This window comes from Nicotiana tabacum, chromosome 12 (assembly GCF_000715075.1).
Source record: "Nicotiana tabacum cultivar K326 chromosome 12, ASM71507v2, whole genome shotgun sequence".
In the NCBI taxonomy this organism is placed as follows: Eukaryota; Viridiplantae; Streptophyta; class Magnoliopsida; order Solanales; family Solanaceae; genus Nicotiana; species Nicotiana tabacum.
Genome location: NC_134091.1, coordinates 114,668,564 through 114,690,914, shown reverse-complemented (window position 1 = coordinate 114,690,914; position 22,351 = coordinate 114,668,564). Strand labels below are relative to the sequence as shown.

At 36.7% G+C, this 22,351-nt stretch overlaps 1 protein-coding gene across 1 annotated transcript; it reads right to left on the bottom strand.

Annotated features, from left to right (window-relative positions):
• Positions 1 to 3,196: 3,196 nt before the first annotated feature.
• LOC107801389 (cleavage and polyadenylation specificity factor subunit 3-II) lies at positions 3,197 to 21,844 on the bottom strand. Its single transcript, XM_075227501.1, has 19 exons — positions 21,326 to 21,844; positions 21,052 to 21,229; positions 20,236 to 20,308; positions 18,831 to 18,948; positions 17,904 to 17,977; positions 16,572 to 16,708; positions 15,878 to 15,941; positions 14,996 to 15,061; positions 14,196 to 14,265; positions 11,619 to 11,723; positions 11,289 to 11,430; positions 10,431 to 10,530; positions 9,299 to 10,091; positions 7,959 to 7,980; positions 7,242 to 7,841; positions 5,228 to 5,347; positions 4,260 to 4,389; positions 4,026 to 4,184; positions 3,197 to 3,717 (listed from the first exon to the last, which is right to left on the bottom strand). The coding sequence occupies exons 1-19, from the start codon at positions 21,348 to 21,350 to the stop codon at positions 3,556 to 3,558; spliced, it is 3,138 nt and encodes a 1,045-aa protein (XP_075083602.1). The 5' UTR covers positions 21,351 to 21,844; the 3' UTR covers positions 3,197 to 3,555.
• Positions 21,845 to 22,351: the final 507 nt, after the last annotated feature.

Here is a 22,351-nt window from a genome sequence, read left to right as displayed (position 1 = left end):
ACCCTCCACATAGGTGGTGATTGATTCTTCAGGGGTAGGAACCACTACGAGTTTTCTTACCCAGTTGCAGTCCTCTTTAAATTTATCGAGGATGTTGCCCGTAATCGTACATATGTACCTCGAGACCAGTTCACATCGACCCGGTACCATGGGCGTATTCTCAACTTTAAAGTCAGCCATAGTAGGGCACCCGGTAGGGATATATGATCTCAAAGGTGGTTCCTCAGTAGCAGCGTGAGAAACGTTTTCAGAAGGCTTTGAAGAAGAAGGTGCTTCTTTTTGAGGAACAGACTTTGAAGTCTTTGCCATTTTTATAAAAACGGAGGAAAGAGATTGTTGATAAGGGGAAGCTTTGAGGTTAACAATGAGAAAACCAGAAGATGAAGAAAGTGAAGTTTTCTTAGAACACAAGAAGGATTTAAGCGTAAAAGTTCTAAACAAACGGATTAAAGGGTATTTATAGTATTCCCAAACGGCGATTCAAATCACGGCGGTGCACATCCCGAGGTGGACGACCATTGACCGACACACATTAAATGCCTCGAAGACTGGACTGACGGGATGTTTTCACTAATCTTACCACCTACGCCATGAATTCGTCGTCATGATTTATTGAAGGGACTATCTGTATACGGGTAAAACCGAGCTTGATGTTTGATCGAGCATCTGGAACAATAGACCAGGCTCGAATCATCTATTAAAGATCAAAGGTATTAAAACCGAGCTCAGTATCGAGGTTCGAAGTTCGACAAGACCATCATATTCGCCCTCGAGTTTACCGAAGGCACCACCAATCCTGCTTCTAACGGCCTCGGGGAAAAGTTTCGCCAACTCATCTGACAAGGTTCCGTGATTTTCTCTATTAACCAATCATTATGGCAGAAATTACGGAATTAAGTAAAAAAGGGGGCCAACGGTCTACAAAATCAAGGACTTATATTTTTGATTAAAGAATGTCTTAAAAGTAAGATCTCCCCCAATATATAGAAGGGGGACTTGATAATTCATGAGACACATTGTAACATACTTAAGAGAACAAGATACTATTTTTTCCAGCTTTGTTCGTATTATTCTGGCTTCAATAATATCACATCTAAATTCGAAGAGAATCAACCTTGCGAGGCTTAAGTTGTTCAATCTGCATGGTTTGCATTTGTTTTTCTACTTATTCTTCCATATTAAATCTGATTCCTCACTTTGTATCAAATTAGATCACATATCCTTAAAATCACGTATAAATTTAATTGTTATCCGATTTTGGGGGTAAACACACTTAAACCCAAAAAAAAAAATTAGAGGGAATGTTTGGATCACATAGCATCCCGGTACTGGTAGCTACATAAAAATGAAGAGCAAAGAAACCCTCTTATCTTAATAAAACTTAACAGTTCGATGATATGTCGACCTCCAAGTCCAATGTCTTGTTGGGTAATTGGAATGGAGAAAGAAAAAGGGATAGCAAAAATTAATTGTTAGACTGATTATGTTATATCCGGCGGAGTGTTGGCCAGTCAAGACTTCTCATATTTATAAGATAAAAGTAGCAGATCATGAGGATGTTGAGATGGATGTGTGTGCATACTAGGAGAAATAGAATTAGGAATGAGGATATTCGGGACCAGGTGGAGTAGCTTGTGTGGTAGAGAAGACGAGGGAAGCGAGGTTGATATGGTTCAGGCATGTGAAGAGGAGATACACAGATACCTCAGTGAGAAGGTGTGAGAGGTTGACTATGGCGAGTCCAAGAAGAGGTAAAGGTAGGCCAAAGAGGTATTGGGGAGAGGTGATCAGGCAGGACATGGCACATCTTCAGATCTACGAGGACATGACCCTTGATAGGAAGTTGTTGAGGTCGAGGATTAGGGTGGTAGGTTTGTGAGTAATCGAGCGTTAGGGTAATAGGTTTTTTCTCTTTCAAACCTGTATTTCTCTTTCTTACCTGTTGTTTCGGTTGCTTCGGTTCTATTATTTTTCTCATTGTTGTTACTGCTTCTCTTTCTGTAGTTCTTTGTCATTACTATTGTGATTATACTTTCCTTGAGCCGAGAAACTATCGAAAATAGTATCTCTACCTTTACAAGGTACGTGTAAGGTCTGTGCACATGAGACCCTCCTCATACTCCACTTGATAGAATACACTGATATGTTGTTGTTGTTAGCATATAATTAATTATTATCGCAAAGAACTAGTCCATTATTTTTTTTTGGTAAATAAAGAATTTTATTACCAATTGGTCATTATGAACATAAGGAGATTTAAAACAGCAGACTGTTGAACATATTGTTCCAGCAGGTGACACTAAGCAAAACATCTACTACCTGATACTACAAACTTCTACTGCTACCCTAGTGCTAAGGATAAAAGTTCAACATTTCCAATTTTCGAGCAAGCCTTAGCTTCATTGATCCCCTGCAACAAACTTCTTGAATGATTTGCTTTATAATAAGATCTGGTGCTGAATATTTATCTTGAAACACCCTTTGATTTCTTTCCTTCCAAACATAGTATATACTTGTTGCAAGTACTATCCTATAAACTTCTGCTTCAGAGCTTCTCCCTTTTGCATGTTCTTCTGCCCACTTTAATTCCTCCAACCAATCCATGGCCTTCATGTTTACTCCTTGCCAGAGCAAGATTTTATTTCAGATATAAACAGCATAGTCATATTGAAAAAATAAGTGTGAAATACTCTCGATCCCACTATTGCATAGAGGGCAAGATTGTGCTATATCCATTCCCCAATGAAGCAATCTGTCTCTGGTAAGTATTCATCCATGTGCCACCAACCTCAATATGAATACCCATTTAGGAGCTCCTAGATTATTGCATACTAGCTTCCTCCAAGAAACCTTAGGAAATTCTCCTTTCAGTTTAGTGTACAGTTGTTTAATAGAGAAGATTGTCGAGGACTCCTAGATTACAGTCCATTATTGTTTTTAATGCTCAGGAATATGTTCATTTGCTAATATGATGGTCGGCCATATTTCATATATGTACTACCTTGGAACTTCGCTGCACCATAACAGTAAGTTAATATTTCTGTCACTTGCACAATAGTTTGTATGATAAAGTAACACCAACCAATACGAGGAAAACTTGACCAAACTATCCAAAAATTAGGGTAACACTCACTTTTCTATTTTCAGAGGGAAATGCTAATCTAAAATACAAGGGAATATCTGGAAGATGAAACCATTCAACAATCAACAGGTAGAATAACATAACCAAGACAATAGCATGTACTTACAAGAGTTAGAGATCATATCTACTGGAAAACAATAGAATCAAAATTACTTACAAGTGGAGGTGGACCTCTGGGGGGGGGGGGGGTTGCGACATTATGTCTAACTGAAGACAATTGACAATTCACTACAGAAAAGATCTCTTCTAATATGTGAGGCGAACATGAGAGGAAGCTCAACTAGTTGCAAAGCAGAGTTACGATCTGATTCAGACTGGCAATCAGTATTTCCAGCTCCATAATCTTGGCCAGTAGCAAAAAGGTGGTTTTAATAACCAAAATCAATGATTTATTGTTTTCATTCTCCTCCGCTCTAAACTTGTTCGTTCCCCTTCAGGATGTTGTACTTGCACAGTGGACATGTCGCGTTCATCTTAAGCCATTTAACTATGCAGGTGGAGTGGAAATGATGATTACAGGGGAGAGCATGGAGTTCCGTCTCATCCTCGTACAAGCTAAGACATATACAACATTCCTAGCAAACAAGAAAAAATTTGAGGTATTGGTAACTATTTTATCACAAATAATAAACAGAAATTCTACTATGTCTATTCATATTCAGGAACGCAATCTCATAATGAGGATCCAAACTGAAACAAGAGATCCATACTAAAATCTCGAAGTAAAGTTGTAGAATATGCATACGGCGAAACAGCTCTATTTCCAATATAGTCAGAGCAGTAGGAACAGAATAAAGGAGAAAGAAAATGATAACTGGTTGAGCTTTCCGTGCCACAACGAGGAACTGGCTTTAAGCATTTCTAAGATACGTAATTAACTTACTGCATCCTCAGGTAAAAGAATACGCTCATTGGCCAAGTATCCACTGCTCGTCTCAATTGGTACCATCTTACCAGCTCCTACACTTGGTTTCTCCTCATCCTTGCAGATATGGAATCTATACTTGGGGAGAACTTTGAGGTCTGCTTCTGACGCACCTTCCTGTGTATTATAGGTGAAAGATTGTTACCAGAAACATATGAAGTAAGCTTGTTTTATGGTTTGCTGTCTTCTTACCTGGCCCACTGCATAGAGTACTGCAATTATGCAAGGCAAGCAGCAACAAAGAGCAACTCCTATCAGACATGCCAAAGCAACACAAAAGACGGCAAAGAATACATCGAATGCCAAAAATACAACTGCCAACCTGCAGCACTTTGGATCAGTAATCAAACAGGACTCTTTCTGAAGGTGGTGGTCACAAAAATTTTAAAAAAGGAAAAGAAAACATCTACAATTCATCATGCAGACATATTTTACAGAGAGAGAAAGAATAATCATCCACGGCTTCTTTTGAGATGACAACATATATGCTGTGATGCAATGATAGATTTAAGCATATAATTCAGCTGGTCCGTGACCGAACACTGAATCAGACAGCTAAACCAGATAGAATTAGGAATTAGATCTTATAGGGAACAACTAGAAACTCTAGGCAAACTTGGAAAAAATTGAATTCCCCTTCCCTTTAACAGTCTGTGGTTCTTCTATGTTGCTATTAACAACAATGATGAAAAATGTCAATTCACATAGTGCATGAACTAATTAATAACATCTTTACCGCAACTACCATTACCCAAAATGTGAAAAGATCAAGGTCGCGTTCAGTCAAATATATCCCAAAGATTTGAAACCCCTGTCTATTTGAGCTGTGCAAGTATTACTAGTACGTCTAAAGGAATTAAAATTAAGAAAAACTCAATTAGAGCCTACCTGTAACAGGTTATGCCCGATCTCATTGCTATGACCTACTTTACATCTTGAAATAGGGGAGAATTCCAGACAGGGATTGGAATTTTTAAAATCACAATTTGAAAATAGTAGAGATAAGAAAATACAAGTCCAATAGACGACCATCAACTAAACATCAAAGTTATATAATATAAGAGACTAATACGCACATATTATAACTTTAAGAAGTTTTTCTTGTTTTAGGATTTCTCCCTAGAAATAAAGGCTTGAAGTGATAGTAGATCGTGACATACCAGTATAGACGTGGAGCATTCTGTAAAAGAATATCACCACCAGAGACTATCCAATAAAATCCAACTATCCACCAAAGAAGTGACGCCATTGTATTCACAGTTTCACATCGTTTAGCAACACTGCAATGTCCAGAATGGGAAGGAGTCAATAAATTAAATTTGCCACTTCTACTTCTATAGCAGCGTTAACCAAGAAAAGGAGTATATATCTCTTTTTCGATGCTTAAAAGACACTTAAGATAGTTGGTCAAATGACGGCAAGACATTGTTTCTTCATAATTTCAAATGACGAGAATAAATGCTTCTATATGTCTAAGTAGAAGATCAAAAGGTGCTGATAACATAGCCAAGTTGAATGGCATGTAATTGCCATGCTTCTTTAAGTCGTCGTTTCAGCTTGCAGTGTAACAAATATCAAATTTAACTCATGAAAATCTACTGAGATAGCAGGTCAATCATGATATGAAAGATGGGTCAAAAACCATCAAGGTAAAATCAAAAAGTAAGAATCACTAACATGATACTATCACAAACTCTCAGCATAACAGGGCTACTATCACAAACTCTCAGCATAACAGGGCAAATATACATTATTCTCCTTACATTTTTCATCCCCTTAACCTTGTAAAAGAAATTTATAACACTTTCTCATAAGTTTGGGATCTCTCCTGCAGCTCCTTCTTTTTTTAATAATATTATCCTTCCCTGACACAGGGTTCTCGCAATGATCACATGGATCATATAAAAAATCTTTGTAACCAACAATATAACCCCAAAGCCCACTCATACAAAATCCAAAGCAAGTCACTTGCCTTTGAATCAATGTGAAATGTACAAGCTTCGAAATATTATGCCTAATCATTCTGTTAAGATATAGAGTTTATATCTTAAAAGTGTAAAGCAATTAACAAAATTCCAGCTTCTGAAATACAATCAATATTTACCGTCCTTCATTTGATCAATCCAAATGTTTCATCTGGTTCGACTTCAGTAGTAAAAATGCAAGGCTTCAAATGGATTACGGAATATTGCGTGGAGAGCAAAAAGGGAAAGAATATGCCAACAAAGTAGCCTCTGATGGAATGCACTGGAATTAGGTTTCTCATGTCAATTATAGTTCAAATAGTTTGACAAAGAGAAGGAAAAGATTAAACCAGTTCATAGAAGAGAAATTTGAAAATTTCAATGGCTGCTGGAGTTGTGTTGCATTCACATCCAGGCACTAGTCTAGATCTTGCAGTGACGATCAAATTCTGTAAAGTAGTATTCTTTAAGGAGATGATGAGCATTTTGCTAACTTTCTCAGAGCAAAGATTTATAGCAAGGTCTCAAGAATGTACTCTTCAAGCAAGAAAAATATTTATTTGATCCTAACACTATCACTCAAAAAGAAAGAAGAAAACAGAAATCCACCACTTTCTTTATCAATATACCAATATTTCCTTTTTTTTTTTTTGATAAGTAATGAGTTATACCAACATTCAGTTATATCTTCTATACTAATATATTTGTTTCCATTAATTGTGTTCAGTTCTTAGCTAAGTCCGCATGGATTCTAAGAGGTTGTAGTCCCTTTTAACACATTAAATTATCAACATTTATCACAGTACCACACCTACCCGCCGCTAGCTGCACTTGGAAGCTCGTGTAGCCTATAACCAAACCGCCTCACGAGCTTGAATGTAATGCAATAGTGCATTAGAAATAAAACTATAAGTAAAACCACCACCCTAAGAGGCGGAGCTAGCCTATAGTATGCGGGTTCAGCCGAACCCAGTCATTTTTGCTTAAATGTTGTATTTATACTAGAAAATTCATTAAATATGTATAAATATTTAATTGCGAACCCAATAACTAAGACGAACTATGGGTTCTTCGGCAAATTCAGAACCCATAAACTTCAAATTGTGGCTTCACCCCTGACTACAAAGATGAATTCATCATACAACAAGTATCTATTTAATTGTGACAAAAAGGTCGGAAAATACTGAATAAGCTGAACAAATGAGCTAACCTTGATTGATTACCAATACCCAAAACGTCATTTCCCTCTTCACCATTCTCCTCATTATCAGTTTCTCCTTGAGAATTTCTCCTTCTATATTCCAACCAAACCAGCACCACATGCACCACGCACTGCAAAGCATACCCACAAACCCAAATCCTAATTGGAACATTAGGCGACTCATCAAACGTGCAGGACAAAATCACAACAGAGACAATAACAAAACCCAAGTTCCACATCATGTCCAGTGCCACCACTGGCTTCGAATAACCCCAGTCGGCGCGCCGCTCGTCCAGCTCACGCGCCGCCGTCTCCCTCACTAGCATGGACGCGCCGCCCTGCCTTCCGCCGGTAAGCCGACCAAGAAGTACAGCCAGTGATGACTGACGGCCCCCGCCGCCGGTGTCCTCTCGCCGGCTGAGGAGTGGGACCCTTGTGGGGTCTGAAGATATCATATTTGGTGGCTCAGTCGCCATAATTTTAAAGCTGAAAATGGATAATTCTTTATCCTTTAGAGAGAGAAAGTGGGGTTTGTCAGAAACATAGAATTCGTAATTAAGTGATGTAAATAGTTTTTCTGAAGTTTGATGAATTGGGTTTTGTGTCAGAAAGTGTCAGATTCTTGAGTTTTGTGTCTAAAAGTTGAAGGGTGGTTGGGGATGATCAAAATGGGGGATAGGGGTTTAGCTGGTCCGGGTTTGTTTCTGGTAACTACCTATTCTGAACCTGAATCTTTCATAAACTTTTACTGTTAAAAGACAGGCAAACAGGATAAGGGAGATTAGCAAAAGGTCAAACAAATTTCTCTTTTTACTAGTATGTTTAAAAATGAATAATATATTTTATATTTAAAAATAATTTAACTATAAATTATCTATTTCCTTTATGAGAGACTTTTATAGTTACCCAAATTTTATGACATCTTTTAAAGTCACAAATTTAAAAAAAAATTATTTTTTTTCAATTTCGTATAAAATCAAATTAGGTCACATCAACTAAAACGAATGGAGTAGTATTGATTAAATTCTTTGTTAATTAAGAAAATATTCAAGGTTGCTGTTATTGTCATGTTGTTAAGAAGATGTGATTATGGAAAAGCCTTCAATTATTAGGATGTGGACAGATTGAGATAACAATGTGGAATAGAAGTTGAGAGACATGTTAATTTTACGCTAATAGTATCATCTTATCTGAATGTCTTTCTGTCAGAATCTTGGACATCCATTTGTATTTATCATGAAATACAAAAGCAAAGTTTCTAGCTCTTCAAAATTTGATTAGACAAGGAAGAGTATAGGCAATTTTTTTAACAATCTGTAATTTTTTCCAGTTTAAGGTAATGTTGTGGCACAGCCAGCATTCACAATGCTTAAAGCATAGTATAAAATGTCCTAAAGCAAGGAAATTTATTTATTTAATAAGAAACGCTTTTCCTTCCGTGAGTGTTATACTACAGAAACGTTGGTTTACAACTCTACTGCTAGATAATTTGAATTGAAGTGAACGACCTCAAGGTTTTTGTTACCTCAGCGGCTCAGCCTCCCCAATTGACCTAGGTCTCATCAACCAAACTAGGCCTTTTCAAGCATAGGGCATTGTATGGTTTGCAGCAAAAAATTACTGTTACACGAAAGTAAACCTTACACAAGTTTCTGCTTTATAAACCGCTCTCTAGCAATGACTAGTCTCCAAATTTCAGACCATCATCTCGTGTTCTGATAGCATAGCAAAGGAAAGGAGAATGAAATTCGGCTTAGGCTCTCGCAATCAGCTTCCTCAATCCTCAGAGGATCTGAAATGCGAGTTAACATGATGATCAACTCGTTTTAGAATATCCAAAATGAGAAGCATAAGATTCAACATGGGCTCTTTCATGTGCGTACGAGAGATCATCCTTATCTCAAGAGACAGCAAAATGGAGCTTACTTCGGTGATGTAGAAAGGCAAGAAGATTGAGAAACCTGTAGTTGCATGTTCATGGTTGCCTTGACCAACAGAATGTTGGTAAGCAAGGTCGTGCATTAGACACCAATGCCACGACCAAGTTGCAAGCAGTAAAACTTAACCAGTCTTCAACTCCAAATTCTTCATGATTGAAATGACCCTCCAAGCAAGTTTCTCATCTACCATTGACCACAAGCAACAAAAGTTTACTGTTTCAGATGTGCTATCAGGACTAACATGAGTTCTATGAGGACACTTCTCCTTCAGACACACAGAGACAGTAAATGACTCTATTTGGAGACGGTCTCCATCATTCTGATAGGTTACATCTTGAAAATCATTTGATAGTTTTGTGTATAATAAGTGTAGCCACAGGCATTTATCAAGCACAGGAGGCGTGTTTTCTCCTGGTGACGGAGCTACATCTTTACATTCATCAGAGACACGCACTGGACAACAGTAAGCAAACTGAACTTCATGATTTTCTCCTCCTACCATGGCCACTAGCTCATTCTGGTGCACAATTTTGGGGTGCTGGTTTTTCTGCATGGTGAGCACCCCTTCAGCTACTCTGTCATCACATACTTGCACAAAAGACTCGGTTCTCTCATTCAGAATCAAATCAATGTCTGCTCTTGAACTTGTGTTTAGAAACTTGAAATTTGGGCTCAAAGAACTTTTAAGAAATTCTCTGGATGCATCAGCTTTAACATAGAGAGTTGAGGGAATGCACACAATCTCGTTATTTGCAGGATAATAGCACGGGATCCCGAAGTCTGATTCAATTCCCTTTTTAAGCAATGCCATCTTGGGCTTTTCGCCATGCACAAGTATTACATGTTTGGGTGATAGAAATTTGACCAAATCCAAGATTCCCTTGGCATCAGTATGTGGACTAAAAGACAGCTGATGGATCTGGCAAAATCCAAGAAATAAATAAAAGTTATATAGTTCGAAAGATCAGAGCTAAATAACATAAACACTTCCATATTTCATTCTTAATTTCAAGTTGTGATATCCAAAGTAGTAATCTAAAACAGAGAAATAAACACAATTTTGAGCAGATGGAGAAATGACAGGAACGCCCAATTTTACGTCTCAGCTTGATCATTACCAAATGGTTGATAATAATAATTATTTGACAAGTCAATGGAGTTTAAATGTGTCCACTGTACTGGAGCGTAGACAGATATACAAAAGAGCTACTATATGATGAAATTAAACAAATTAAAGATGATACAAGAATAGAAGTACCTGGCAGCGCACATCAATCTGGGTATTTTCATCAACATTTATTTTGGCGGGAGTTTTAGCGGACATCAACCTGTGTCCTACTGTCCCAGCTACGCAATATCTGAAAAATAGGATCCAAAGGAGGATAGTAGAACATAAGTTAGTAAAATGGTGACAATGAAAGTGGAGGACGTCCATAGCTTATCTCATATGCTTCTAACTAGTCTTGCAATTCAATGAATAGCAAACCAGATAGTTCAAATGGTATTAAAGAAAATAGTTTATCCAATAATTAATGTGCATAAAGTAAAAATGAGAGAGCTATTAACTTCTTTTTCTATGCAATGACCAAAGAAGCTAGTTAATTAATGAAGTTTACACACCACTATTCTTTTCGATGTGCTCAACTGAGTTTTACAGTAAAGAGTAAATAACTCAATTGGAAATCTGAATAGGAGGTATTTAAAATGGAATCTAGATGACCTTAAAACTCCTATATGGGGAAAAAGAAAAGGAAATGACAAAAAAAAGGAAAGAAATCTTTTTAATGGGAAATAGAAAAATTAAAATCCATAAAGACGAAATGATCATTATGAATGACATATTTTCATCCATATATATGAGTTTTAATTTTTCTAATTTCCTGAGGAATTGCGAGAAGTCAAACCCTGAAGCAAAAAAAAAAATGTAAATACTGGAAAAATGTTTTGAAAGAGTAAAATGTGACCAGTTCATATTGACAATCCAACTTTGCTTACTCAACCCAGGCAGTTTTGGATATATGACAACGGCAGGGACAAATGCTAAATTTAAATTTGAAAATGCATTTCTATTCTGTCTCATGATGGGATATTAAATAAAGTGAATTACAGATGGTACCCTGGGAGTGTTATGAGGTTCTGTTCGCACGGAGCCCATTGCTTGAAAACTTCAAGTGAAAATCCCCCACTTATCATGCCCGGAGTAGCAAATAAAACACAAGGTCCAGGAGCATTTATCATGGAACGATCGAAACTGTGGACTACAAAGTAAAATCAGAAGATAATGTAAGATGAGCAAACCAATACATTGATCTTAATCTTTCACTTGAGCTACTAAAGAAAATCGAAGGGGAATATTGTAGCACAACAAAGCTTCATAACCCTGATCCTGTTTAACATAGCTAATCTATAATTTGCTGAAGCTTGCAATGAGTGATTGAGGAAGCACCATTTTTGAAGTCAAATGCATTTCGTGTTGCGGAAGTACTTTTCACCTTTTGGCTGGTCCAGTTTATGAGAACTTTGTAGTACATATTAGCTTGAATAGTCAAACCTGAAAGATTAGTAGCTCACGACTAAGAATAAGGTATCAAAACTACAAAAAAGACATGATATATATCCAAAATGTTTGCAGGATTATCAATTTATCATACCACCAAAATTATTAGTAAAGAGAACTCATAAGAACCTAGTATAAACAATAAAATATTTGTTAAGGATTAAGAAAATTATATTGCTGAGCCACGATGATCTGTTACGAAGTTCACGGTTCTGTAATATTACTCTTTACTAGGAACCTTGTCTGACCAGAGCTCGGAGACAGAGCCAAGCAGGAAAAAGAGCAGTGAAAATTCCTCAGAATACACCATTCTTTTGCTGCGGTTACTGTCATGGATTCAGAAAAGGATGTAATAGGGAACTTTCTAAGAAAAAAAGGTCCAATTGTCCATCCAGCTAATTATTGAGATATGCATCAATTTCAGTTTTCTGAATGATATTATTGACATAACAGTAAATTACTGGTAAACTAAGTTATTCGCTGTCGTTAAGTTTGAGGCAAAACATCAAGAAGTATAAAGAACAAATAAACCATGCATCACACAAGATTGACTGAAGTAGAATTTAAAAAAACAGAAACCATTTTTTATAGATAAACAAAGAAAACAGATCCTGCTGGTAATGAATTGACTATGACTATTCATCAATATCCCACCAGTTTCTCCTTTAGACGCGGCAAAGTTATAAGTCCAGCAACTTGACAGGTGGTAAGATGAGTCAGTGAGAAAGAAAAGTGACAAAATGCCAAATCTTATTCATCACTTTAGTATCAACAACATTGGCTATTGCTTTCAGAGAAACAAAATGGTGATGTCGACATCGAAGCTAAATTATGCATTGGCTCATTTCGTAAGCAATAATTCATATGGTTCAACCCTGAGCACTAAATAAACGAGGAATACCACTATAATACACATTTAACAGAAAATTCCAGTATATCGGCTATGATAACCTCATAAAATCAGATAACTAGAGATTCTGATGATGAGAAATGCTTGTTAAGCTACTACTTGTCATTGGGGACTAATTTCTTTTACAAACAAAGCTCAACTTACTGGAAACTGCTTCTAACTATTGCAGACAGTCTTAGAGGAGAGAGAAGAAGCTGAAATTCAATGCCAGTCAAGGCCATATTAGAAGTTACAGGAACTAAAAGTTATTAGTACTGACATGCACATCAAATATTTGGTGGACAAAATGTTTGATAATTAGAGATGGTTACAAGGTATATGATACTATGTTAGTTACCTCCAGTAAATCTAACTACAACATCTTAGAGGACTCACCTTCTACCAAGTCATAACTACTTTCGACAACAGATCAGACTTCATGATGTACACCGGGATGCTTATGTTTTAGCTTACATATCAAATAAAATTGATTGGCATGCCAACAGCATTATGTGCAGATAGCTTCCTAGCTCCAACAACACTTAATAAAGCATACATAAATTACAGAGATATAAGTGCACATAAATGCCCCGGTGAGGAGGTGTGAGAGGTTGACCATAGTGGGGTTGATGAGAGGTCGAGATAGGCCTAAGAAGTATTGGGGAGGGAGAGGTGATTAGTCATGACATGGCGCTGCTCCAACTTACTGAGGACATGACCCTTGATAGGCGGGTGTGGAGGTTGGGAATTAGGGTAGAAGGTTAGTAGATGTGACACCCTAGGCGAATCCCACATCGACAAAACACGGGAGAGATGTTGGGTATATAAGTAGATATGTCTTAGACTCTAGTGACGCGTTTTAAAGCCATGCGGGCCTAGGTCCAAAGCGGATAATATTACTAGTGGGCTGGGATATTACTACATATGGTATTAGAGCCACTCCGCGTGCAACCTTGAATGGTGGTGGGGCAAACCTCAGACGAGGATGCTGAGTCCCTAAGGGGAGTGTATGTGACACCCTAGGCGAATCCCACATCGACAAAACACGGGAGAGATGCTGGGTATATAAGTAGGCATGCCTTACACTCTAGTGACGCGATTTAAAGTCGTGCGGGCCTAAGCTCAAAGCAGATAATATTACTAGTAGGTTGGTTTGTTACAGAAGATAGGCGTGCGTGTCTCCTCTTCATGTCGGTAGCATTAATATTAGTCTCGTATTTTCTTAGCTTCATATTCGCAGTTTCTTTAACTTTGGTTATTCTATCACCTTATCTCCTTATCTTGTTGTTGTTACTACTTGTTGTTTCTGTCTCTTTTTATTTTTCTTTGAGGCGGGGGTCTATCGGAAATAGACTCTCTACCTTCACAAAGGTAAGCGTAAGGTTTGCGTACACCCTACCCTACCCTCCCCAAACCCCACTTTGTAGGATTACACTGGGTATGTTGTTGTTGTATAAGTGCACATAAAGAATTCTAGTTCTTTTAATTTGATCAAGGACGGACAAAGATTTCAAGAAAGAAACATCACATAGCTGAATAACTTAAGAAAGGAACATGCAAGGAAATTAAGGGAGAACCTGCGGCAAAATAAATAGGAGCTTTAAGATTCATTCGCTCCCAATAGTCATCCAATAGCATACAGAGTTCCTATTTGGTGAAGTATAGTCCACCAGTAAAGTTGAATACTTGCATTAATATATTACAATGAGAAGGAAACCAAAATGTACAAAGCAGAAAGAACATAAAGGAAAAACATCAAGAAAAGGAGTGAGGAAATCCCAAATTTATCAATCTACATACATAAACCATTAGTAGCAATAAATGTGAGATATAAAGAACACCTAGACTTAGATTTCCTAATTTTCACAACGTTTTTTCCAATTAGAGTGAAATCCCACCGGATAGAGTGGAAAGGATACAGAGGATTTATATAGCTCACCCCAACTATTTTGGGATTGAGGTAAAAGTTGATTGATTGAAATATAGACATTGTTACTTATAACTTGGCACTATCAGACGGGGGTACTCTTGTTGGACTTCTAAATATATACAACCCTGTTGGCAACTCTTGCAGCAATGATGTCTTAGTTTTTCATAATCAAATATTTGAAAACAAATTGACAGCTCAGAGAATTACATGCATAATACTCGAGTTTTGACAAGTTAAACACATCCCTCATGGGATGTCTTGAAACAAAAAACTGATCAGGAGTTACTGTTGATTAATTCTTCAGTAAAATTCTGTTAACGTGTACCCTCATACCTTCAGTTACTTGTCGTTACAGAAGATCTAAAGCTAAAGTATGTCTTTAAATCTAGGCATTAAAAAAGCTAGAATAATTAATAGTTTAACCAAAATAATTGAAGAAGCAAAAACCTGAGCTCTTCCCAGAGCAAATGTAGGGATGAGCACCTTTCCTCCACTAGCAACACATTTGTGAACCTGGAATAATCAGTTTTTGGTATTATAGCGTTAGTAAATAAAAAGTGAATTCAACTTGAAATTGACTAAAGCAAAATGGGTAACACTAACAAAAGAATCACTAATATTTTAAAGATAAAGGACTCTTACTGATAGAGAATTGCAATAAATGCAATGTTTTAGACAAGAACCCTCCACTTCAATATAGAATAACGTAAGCAGAAAAAATTATACGGTAAAATGAAATTGTGCTAAACTGCAGGAAACGATGAAGAGCAGTAAACAAAGAAAACAAACATGTGCATGCACACATCCATGAAGAGCAGTAAACAAAGAAAACAAACATGTGCATGCACACATCCTTTTGATTTGATTAAGTCTTAAAACAAAAAGCAATTTCCCTTGGTACAGATTTGTTCAGCATTAGCAATCAATCAAGGGATGATGGATAAAGAAAATGCAATGCAGTCTCTTTCCCTGCCACTTTTTAAGAGGGAATCAAGGTTTGGACAATACTGAGAAGTGGATTCACAAGCAAAATATCATTTTAGGTTTGGAGTATACAGCACTCAGATTGTACCCGCTACCTTGAAGCCACTGTAAGCACACCATCAAACTACTTAGTATACTTCAGCAGCCATTGACATCAGGATATAAAGCATAGGACAAGAACAAAACTCCAAGCAAGACTCTTATAAACACTCACTCTTTGCAAGCGTATTCTGTCACAGCAACGTGTTACAAGCAGAATGATAAAAGAAAAACATATGCACAACATAAATGACAATTAAAGAGGCAAAAAGAATCAAGTCTGTGTACTAGCCAAAAGTTTCATACTGCTTCGAGAAACTCCCTCTCCCGGGCATATTTGGAATCACGGAAGGTGGTTGCATAAGTTGACCTGCAAGGACAAAAATTTGAGTAGAAGAAATCTCTTGCAGCTAAAATTTTCATTTTCTAAGGTTAGGACAACGTTATTAGATTTATTTCTCAGGAAATCTTCAAATTTTGAATCACAAGTGTGATGATTACAATTTGTTTAAAAGAGGCACTGTAAGAAGGAAGGACCACCAATATCACACCTCCAACTTGGAATAACACAGGGAAAAGGAGGATTTTACATCAAGTTCACACCATTTCACACTAAGATATTTCAGTCATTCCAATTAGCAGGAGACATAAATTTTTGCAAGAACTAACATGTGAATTTGGTGCTAGTCGTCTAACACTATTAGCATACACAAAAACTATATACTGATTCTCAATATCCAACAGATTTCTTCAGATCTTGAATCATACTTTTCCTTTACAGGTGCAAACTATTTTTAGAGCCAAGCCCCTAGCCCAAAGAGTATCGAGATTAGAAACCCGGTCATGGTCATCAATACACTTGAGCTGCATAAAATCGCGAAATAAAAATGAAACTGGAAAAAAATCATCAATGTTTGATTTAGACAAAAAAATTGACCAAGATTGTTTGCCATGACATGTACTCATGCAGGTCATTTTCAAGATAATATCAGCTACTTACTCTGTTATGACAAGGTCCAGCTGCAGCCGATCAATTTGAGCAGCTCCAAGATGTCTATCGGGTGTCATATTATAATCGCCAGTGTACACTATAGCAGCATCACCCACTTTAGCATAAAACATTGCAGCACCAAGAACCTATACATATAGTTCCATATCACAGCATCAATGTTGATTTACCTTTCATGCATCATTTACAGCTGGATGACAAAATTCTGGCTCTATTCCTTTTGTGCATCATATGTAGAAGGAAATTGAGTTGCACATTCACAAGAAAGAATGTTCGTTCTGATATATACGAGTATTTCAATTGAAGATATTTACAAAATTTTGATGAGAGAGCTAGTTTAGAACAACATGAACTTGGGAGGGATATCAAACAAATTTATTATTCTTTTGATCATTAATCCAACATTTACTCCTGCACATTTTTCATCTACATTTGCTGGTTGATCAAATGTCTTCCACATGAGAGCACCCATCGCATGTGCCATATTTACTAGGAAACAAATGAAGGTAGACAGCTGCAAGCCTGCAATGTAGAGACGAAAGACGATATTTTGATTCTACTTTAAGCTCATATTTTATCACTACACTTGGATTGCATGACTTTGGTTCCAAGAATAAACTTGCAGCTAGCTTCAGCAATTAGGTTATTTTAATTCTTTTCTTTTTCTAGAAGCCAGTAAACCAATGTAAAGTGGCTCCTATATCATTTTACATTGGGTTCTGCTGGCAGTATATTTCGCAATATCACTTTCATACGTAGAATTTCACGTCAATGTGCTAGGCAAATTATGATACAAGTGCTTTTTTCTTTATCCGTTCTCATTGTTTAAACCATCTGATCTTCCAGGCTGCTCTTTTTCTTTTTGTTTTGTGAAATCACTGTGTTGCTGCTTTTATTGAGTAACTTCAAAATGAAAAAAAATTGTTCTCTACCTGGTGTTAGAACAGAGTCCAGGAAAAAAAAGACATACACAGCTTCCCATATGGAAATGGAGTATATATAGCTGCTTGTGGCTTCCAAGTTGAAGAACGAAGACAGAAAATAGTCAAAATACAGTGTCTTCACACAGCTGCCGCATGGGTTAGCTACTAGCACTAACACGAGTGTAAGAGAGAGGGAAACTGGACTGAAATTTTTACTCAGCATTACAAGAGTCAGCAATGATTAACAATCTGCATCTGCTTCAGAAATGTATGTTGAGTTGAAAAGGGAATTGCTAATTCCAAAAAGATGGAATATGATATAAGCACCAGAAAATGCCATTTTAAACTTGAGTTCAAAAGGGAATGTTTGTGCAAATAAAATGAAAAGTTTAAACCATACATGTCCAGCATAGTATGCTCGAATCAGAAGGTCCCCGTCAACCAGCACAGTCTGCTTCAGATCCACCGCAGTAACTGCACACCAAAATGCAAAGTTAAAATAACTCATATTAGTTTGACGATGAATAAGGGGATAAAGATGCAGAAACTATTATTAAGTGAGCATGTCTGCTAACTTATGTACAACGGATTCAGACACCACATCTTGTTAGATCCTCGGAATTCACTTCACTCATCAATTCAATCTTGTGTTTGCATTAAATTAATATTGCTCGTTGTAGGAGTTCAATCAGCAATCTCTTATCATATTAAACTGATAACTAGTGGACTGCAAAAGACGCTCGTGAAGTTAACCTATGAGTCAGAAAAAGTGACCATTAAAACCATTGGAACCACACTAGTGGTATCAAGAGCTGGCAGCTTGGCTAAGGCAATCAGAAAAGGTTGTGCATTAGTCAAAGCTTGCAGCTTGGCTGAGCCAGCAGATTTGATCAAAAGAAACAGAAATGATTTGTCCATTAGGCAGACAATGCACTCATGCAACCATGTGAAGGAGTGGAAAATCCAATCATTGGCAGGTTGGCTTTATCCCTATATATGCAACAACTACAAATAGATCCAGCAATTTGCACATGATCTTCAGAGAACTGATTGGATATTAGAGTTGTAAGTGGTTATGTCATTGATGCACACAATACTATCTTGTTTCAACTTGAGAGATCATTAATATGCTTAATCTAACTTCGCTTTGCCTCGACCCCTAGAAAGTTGGTTTAAACACTAAGAAGTTAACTTGCCTAGTTGACAACTTTTTAAAGGAAATAATATGAACATATACTGCAAAACTGAAGAAAACTCTAACCATTTACCAGAAAATTGAATCACACTATAAAAAGGTCAAGGGAGTGACTAGTAGGAGAAAGGATACCTTTCTTCATGCATTCTGTAATATGCTCAGAACTAAATTGCTCCTCCTCTCCTCTTCTATCAACCATCACTTTGCGATAATCTTCCAGCATCAATGGAGCCAACGCTTTTGTTGGATACTGAAGGATCAGTGATTAAAATTGATCATAGAGAGCAGCAGATCATAAAAATCGAAGTACAAATATTCTTGCTCATGTATTCTAGCAAAAAAAGATCTGGATACTAAAAGCATATGTTAAATGGACTTATAAGTACATCTCTGGTGCAAATAAAAGAGGAATTGAAAAGAATTGAAAATCGTGCACAAAATAATGTACAAAAATTGGAAGAATGTTTTAAAAGCTCCCAACACATCAGGATTTTCCGTAGGCAAACAACTTCCAATTGGTCGTACATTTGTTAACTTGTAACAGAATCTCTACCTAATCCCTTGAAAATTTCTAATATTTATGTATTTTAAGAAAGTTTCGAGACATATGTCTAAACATATCTCTTTTCTTGCTATCGCTTCACATTTTATTTTCATATGTTGTCTAAAGTTGATGTAAATAGCGAGTCATAATATTTCTTTTGTACCATCTTGGTACCAGTTTATTAAAATCTTTACTTATCATTTAAAAAAATAGCAAACCATAACAATTTTTACAGCGATCACCACGACATTCTTCTTTTTTTAGAAGGGGCAAAAAAACAAATTACAAGGTGCCGCGACATTCTTTTTTTTTTTCGATTCATATTTCATTTTGTTAAAAGAAAGCATTCCTAATTCTTAGGTAACTTCGGTTTTTTACGTGTAAATATAAGATTGGCTTTTTAATCAGAATAATTCCTGAGATCACGAAATATAGTTCTCCCCAATAATAGTAGAACTCCGAATTTATTACTATGGAAGATAAAATGCAACATCTACTGGGACAACCAAAACTTTAATGCGGCTACTGATTAGGTGGTTAAATATGCATTGCTGGCAAGTCAAGCTTTATGTTTCAAAAAGTTATGACAATAACATGTTGAAACAGATAATGTCAATTATCAAACTTAGGGAGATATATGTTGTTTCTAACAAAATAAAGTATGTGATTACAGTTCAAAGCTTTCGAAGGTTTTTTTTTTTTGTATATACAATGACTTTGCATTTATTGTTCAAAGCTGTTGTATGAGATTTTGCCAGTAAGATTACTAGTGAAAAGTAAATTCCCTAACCTGCTTCAGTTATCTACTTACACCTTATTTTTTTGACAGAAGGTGAGGAAATATTGGAAAAGGAATGCATTTTGGTAAGAAAAACACAACAACGAAAAACAAAAATCAAGTGAAGCATCTCATCATTCACATCCCCATTTTGCTTCTGTATTCCTTTACTCTATTGAAGTGATAAGTACTATAAAGAGGTAGAAAGGAAATACCGTCATGTATATGGGGCCATTATACCCACACACTTCAGTAAAATATGGAAGAGCTCCAATATGGTCTAAGTGGCTGCAACCAAAATTCATTAAATTAGACCAGTAGAGCTAAAAAGTTATAATATACTATAACATATACATAAAATAGAGCATGTGATTTACCAAGCTGGGGCAAATCTTTCCCCCATCTCTAGAGGGGTTCATGAATTTCATTTAATTATTCAAAAGTGTACAAGGTTACTATGAAATATATACATAATAGGGGATGCAATTCGATTCACCAAGCTCCGTCTCTGAAGGGGTTCATGGATTTCATCTAATTAAACAAAGAGTAAAAGGTTTTATGAAATATACACATAATACGGGATACAACGCCGCGCTGAGGCATAATTCTCCCCTATCTCTAAAGAATTCCACCAAAAATCATAAAACAAGACCAAAGAGCAAAAGGTTACAATGATGTCACACAAACAGGGGATGTGATTCTCCAAGCTGCAGGAAATCTTTCCCCTGTCTCTAAAGGGGTTCATTGAAACTCATTAAATTAGTCCAAAAGAGTTAAAAGAAAAGTTCTATGATATCCATTGGCTGAGCCACAGTCAGGAAGGGGTTCAATCAGCGGAAATCGCGTTACGCAAGTAGGGCAAAAATATTTTTTCCATATATATTAACTTTTGAATACTCTTGTAGTGGCAAAGATAGTTAATTGTTTTAGGTCACAAGTTAACTTTTTGAATCACCTCGTTAAAATTCCTGGCTCCGCCACTGATGATATATACACAACATACGACAATAAGTAGTGGCAGAGTATCATACAAATGGGTGATGATGATGCATGAGAGAGCGTTGTTGAAGTCTCCAGACTTAGAAATTAGAGAGAAATCCGGGTATCTGCGATGGTCGAGGTACCCCATATGCATCCCACAATCAAACATTATCTTCTTGCCATTTATTGTCACCACAGCACAGCTCTTTCCTACCTCCTGTCCTGCCCCTGTAATTCATTTTTTTTTCGTTTAAGCATTTCATCAAACAAATAGCAGACACCGTAGTAGATCAAAAGAATAACTCAGCCAGGCTTTTTGCTTACCCAAAACTAAACATTCGATCGCCATGCTTCTTCTTTTTCTTCTAAATTAAAAGAGTTAACTTCCGCGATTTTCTCCTTCAACTTTTGCTTGGTAAAAGCCTGCGCCTTCAAATATAAATTGCGCGGTAAGGAAATGGTATTACTAACAGGTTTATGAGGCGGACCTACGTTCAGGGTTAGAGCACCCCCAGCTTTCAAGTGGCACCTGGGTGTTGTACTGTACTACTGTTGTAGACTTGTAGTCCAGTGACGGGTGCACTCAAGTTTTCGAGTCTGCTTGATTTTTAAACGCCTGTATTTTTATTTTATTTTTGCCAAAATTGTCCCTTACCTGTGAGTTAGGTATATTTTTATCCCTTAAATATAACCAGAAGCATCTTTAATCCTTAAATTTGCTAAACTAGAACATTTTTAGTCTCACTAACAAAAACCATTTAAAACTTAACGGTGCTATTCATGTGACACTGAAAGAGAACAAAACTATCAGTAAAATAAAAAAAAAAAGGACATTCCCTGTTTAATCAAAAAAGAAAAGTACTTGCTGATTCACCAAGTAGTAAGATGATTCACCAAGTAGTAAAGAACACAAGTAGTAGGAGGCTGGGTAGTTGACGGCGTCAACTTGACGCAGAATCTTGAGCCTTATCAGCAACTTCTTTCAATTTCTCCAATGCAGGGAGAATTTCCTCTTTCAAATCGGGCTTGTCTCTTTGACAAAGCTCTGTGCACTTAAGTGCTAATTTACGATCAACAGGGACGTACCTAGCATATTAACGAGTCTCATAACTTTTGCCTTACATGTAAAAATTTATTAAAATTATAAAAATAGTTAATATGAACCCATAACTTTAAAAATATAATGAGTTCAATACTAAAAACTTTAAAAGCTGAACCCATAAGGTTTAAATTCCGGATCCTCCTCTTACGATCAAGCAATATGTATGTTGGCTTTAGATCACGAGGAACCATAATTGGGGAAAAACTGAGAATGGCCTTTTTTTAATGATGGGCAGGGGTGTTCATAGA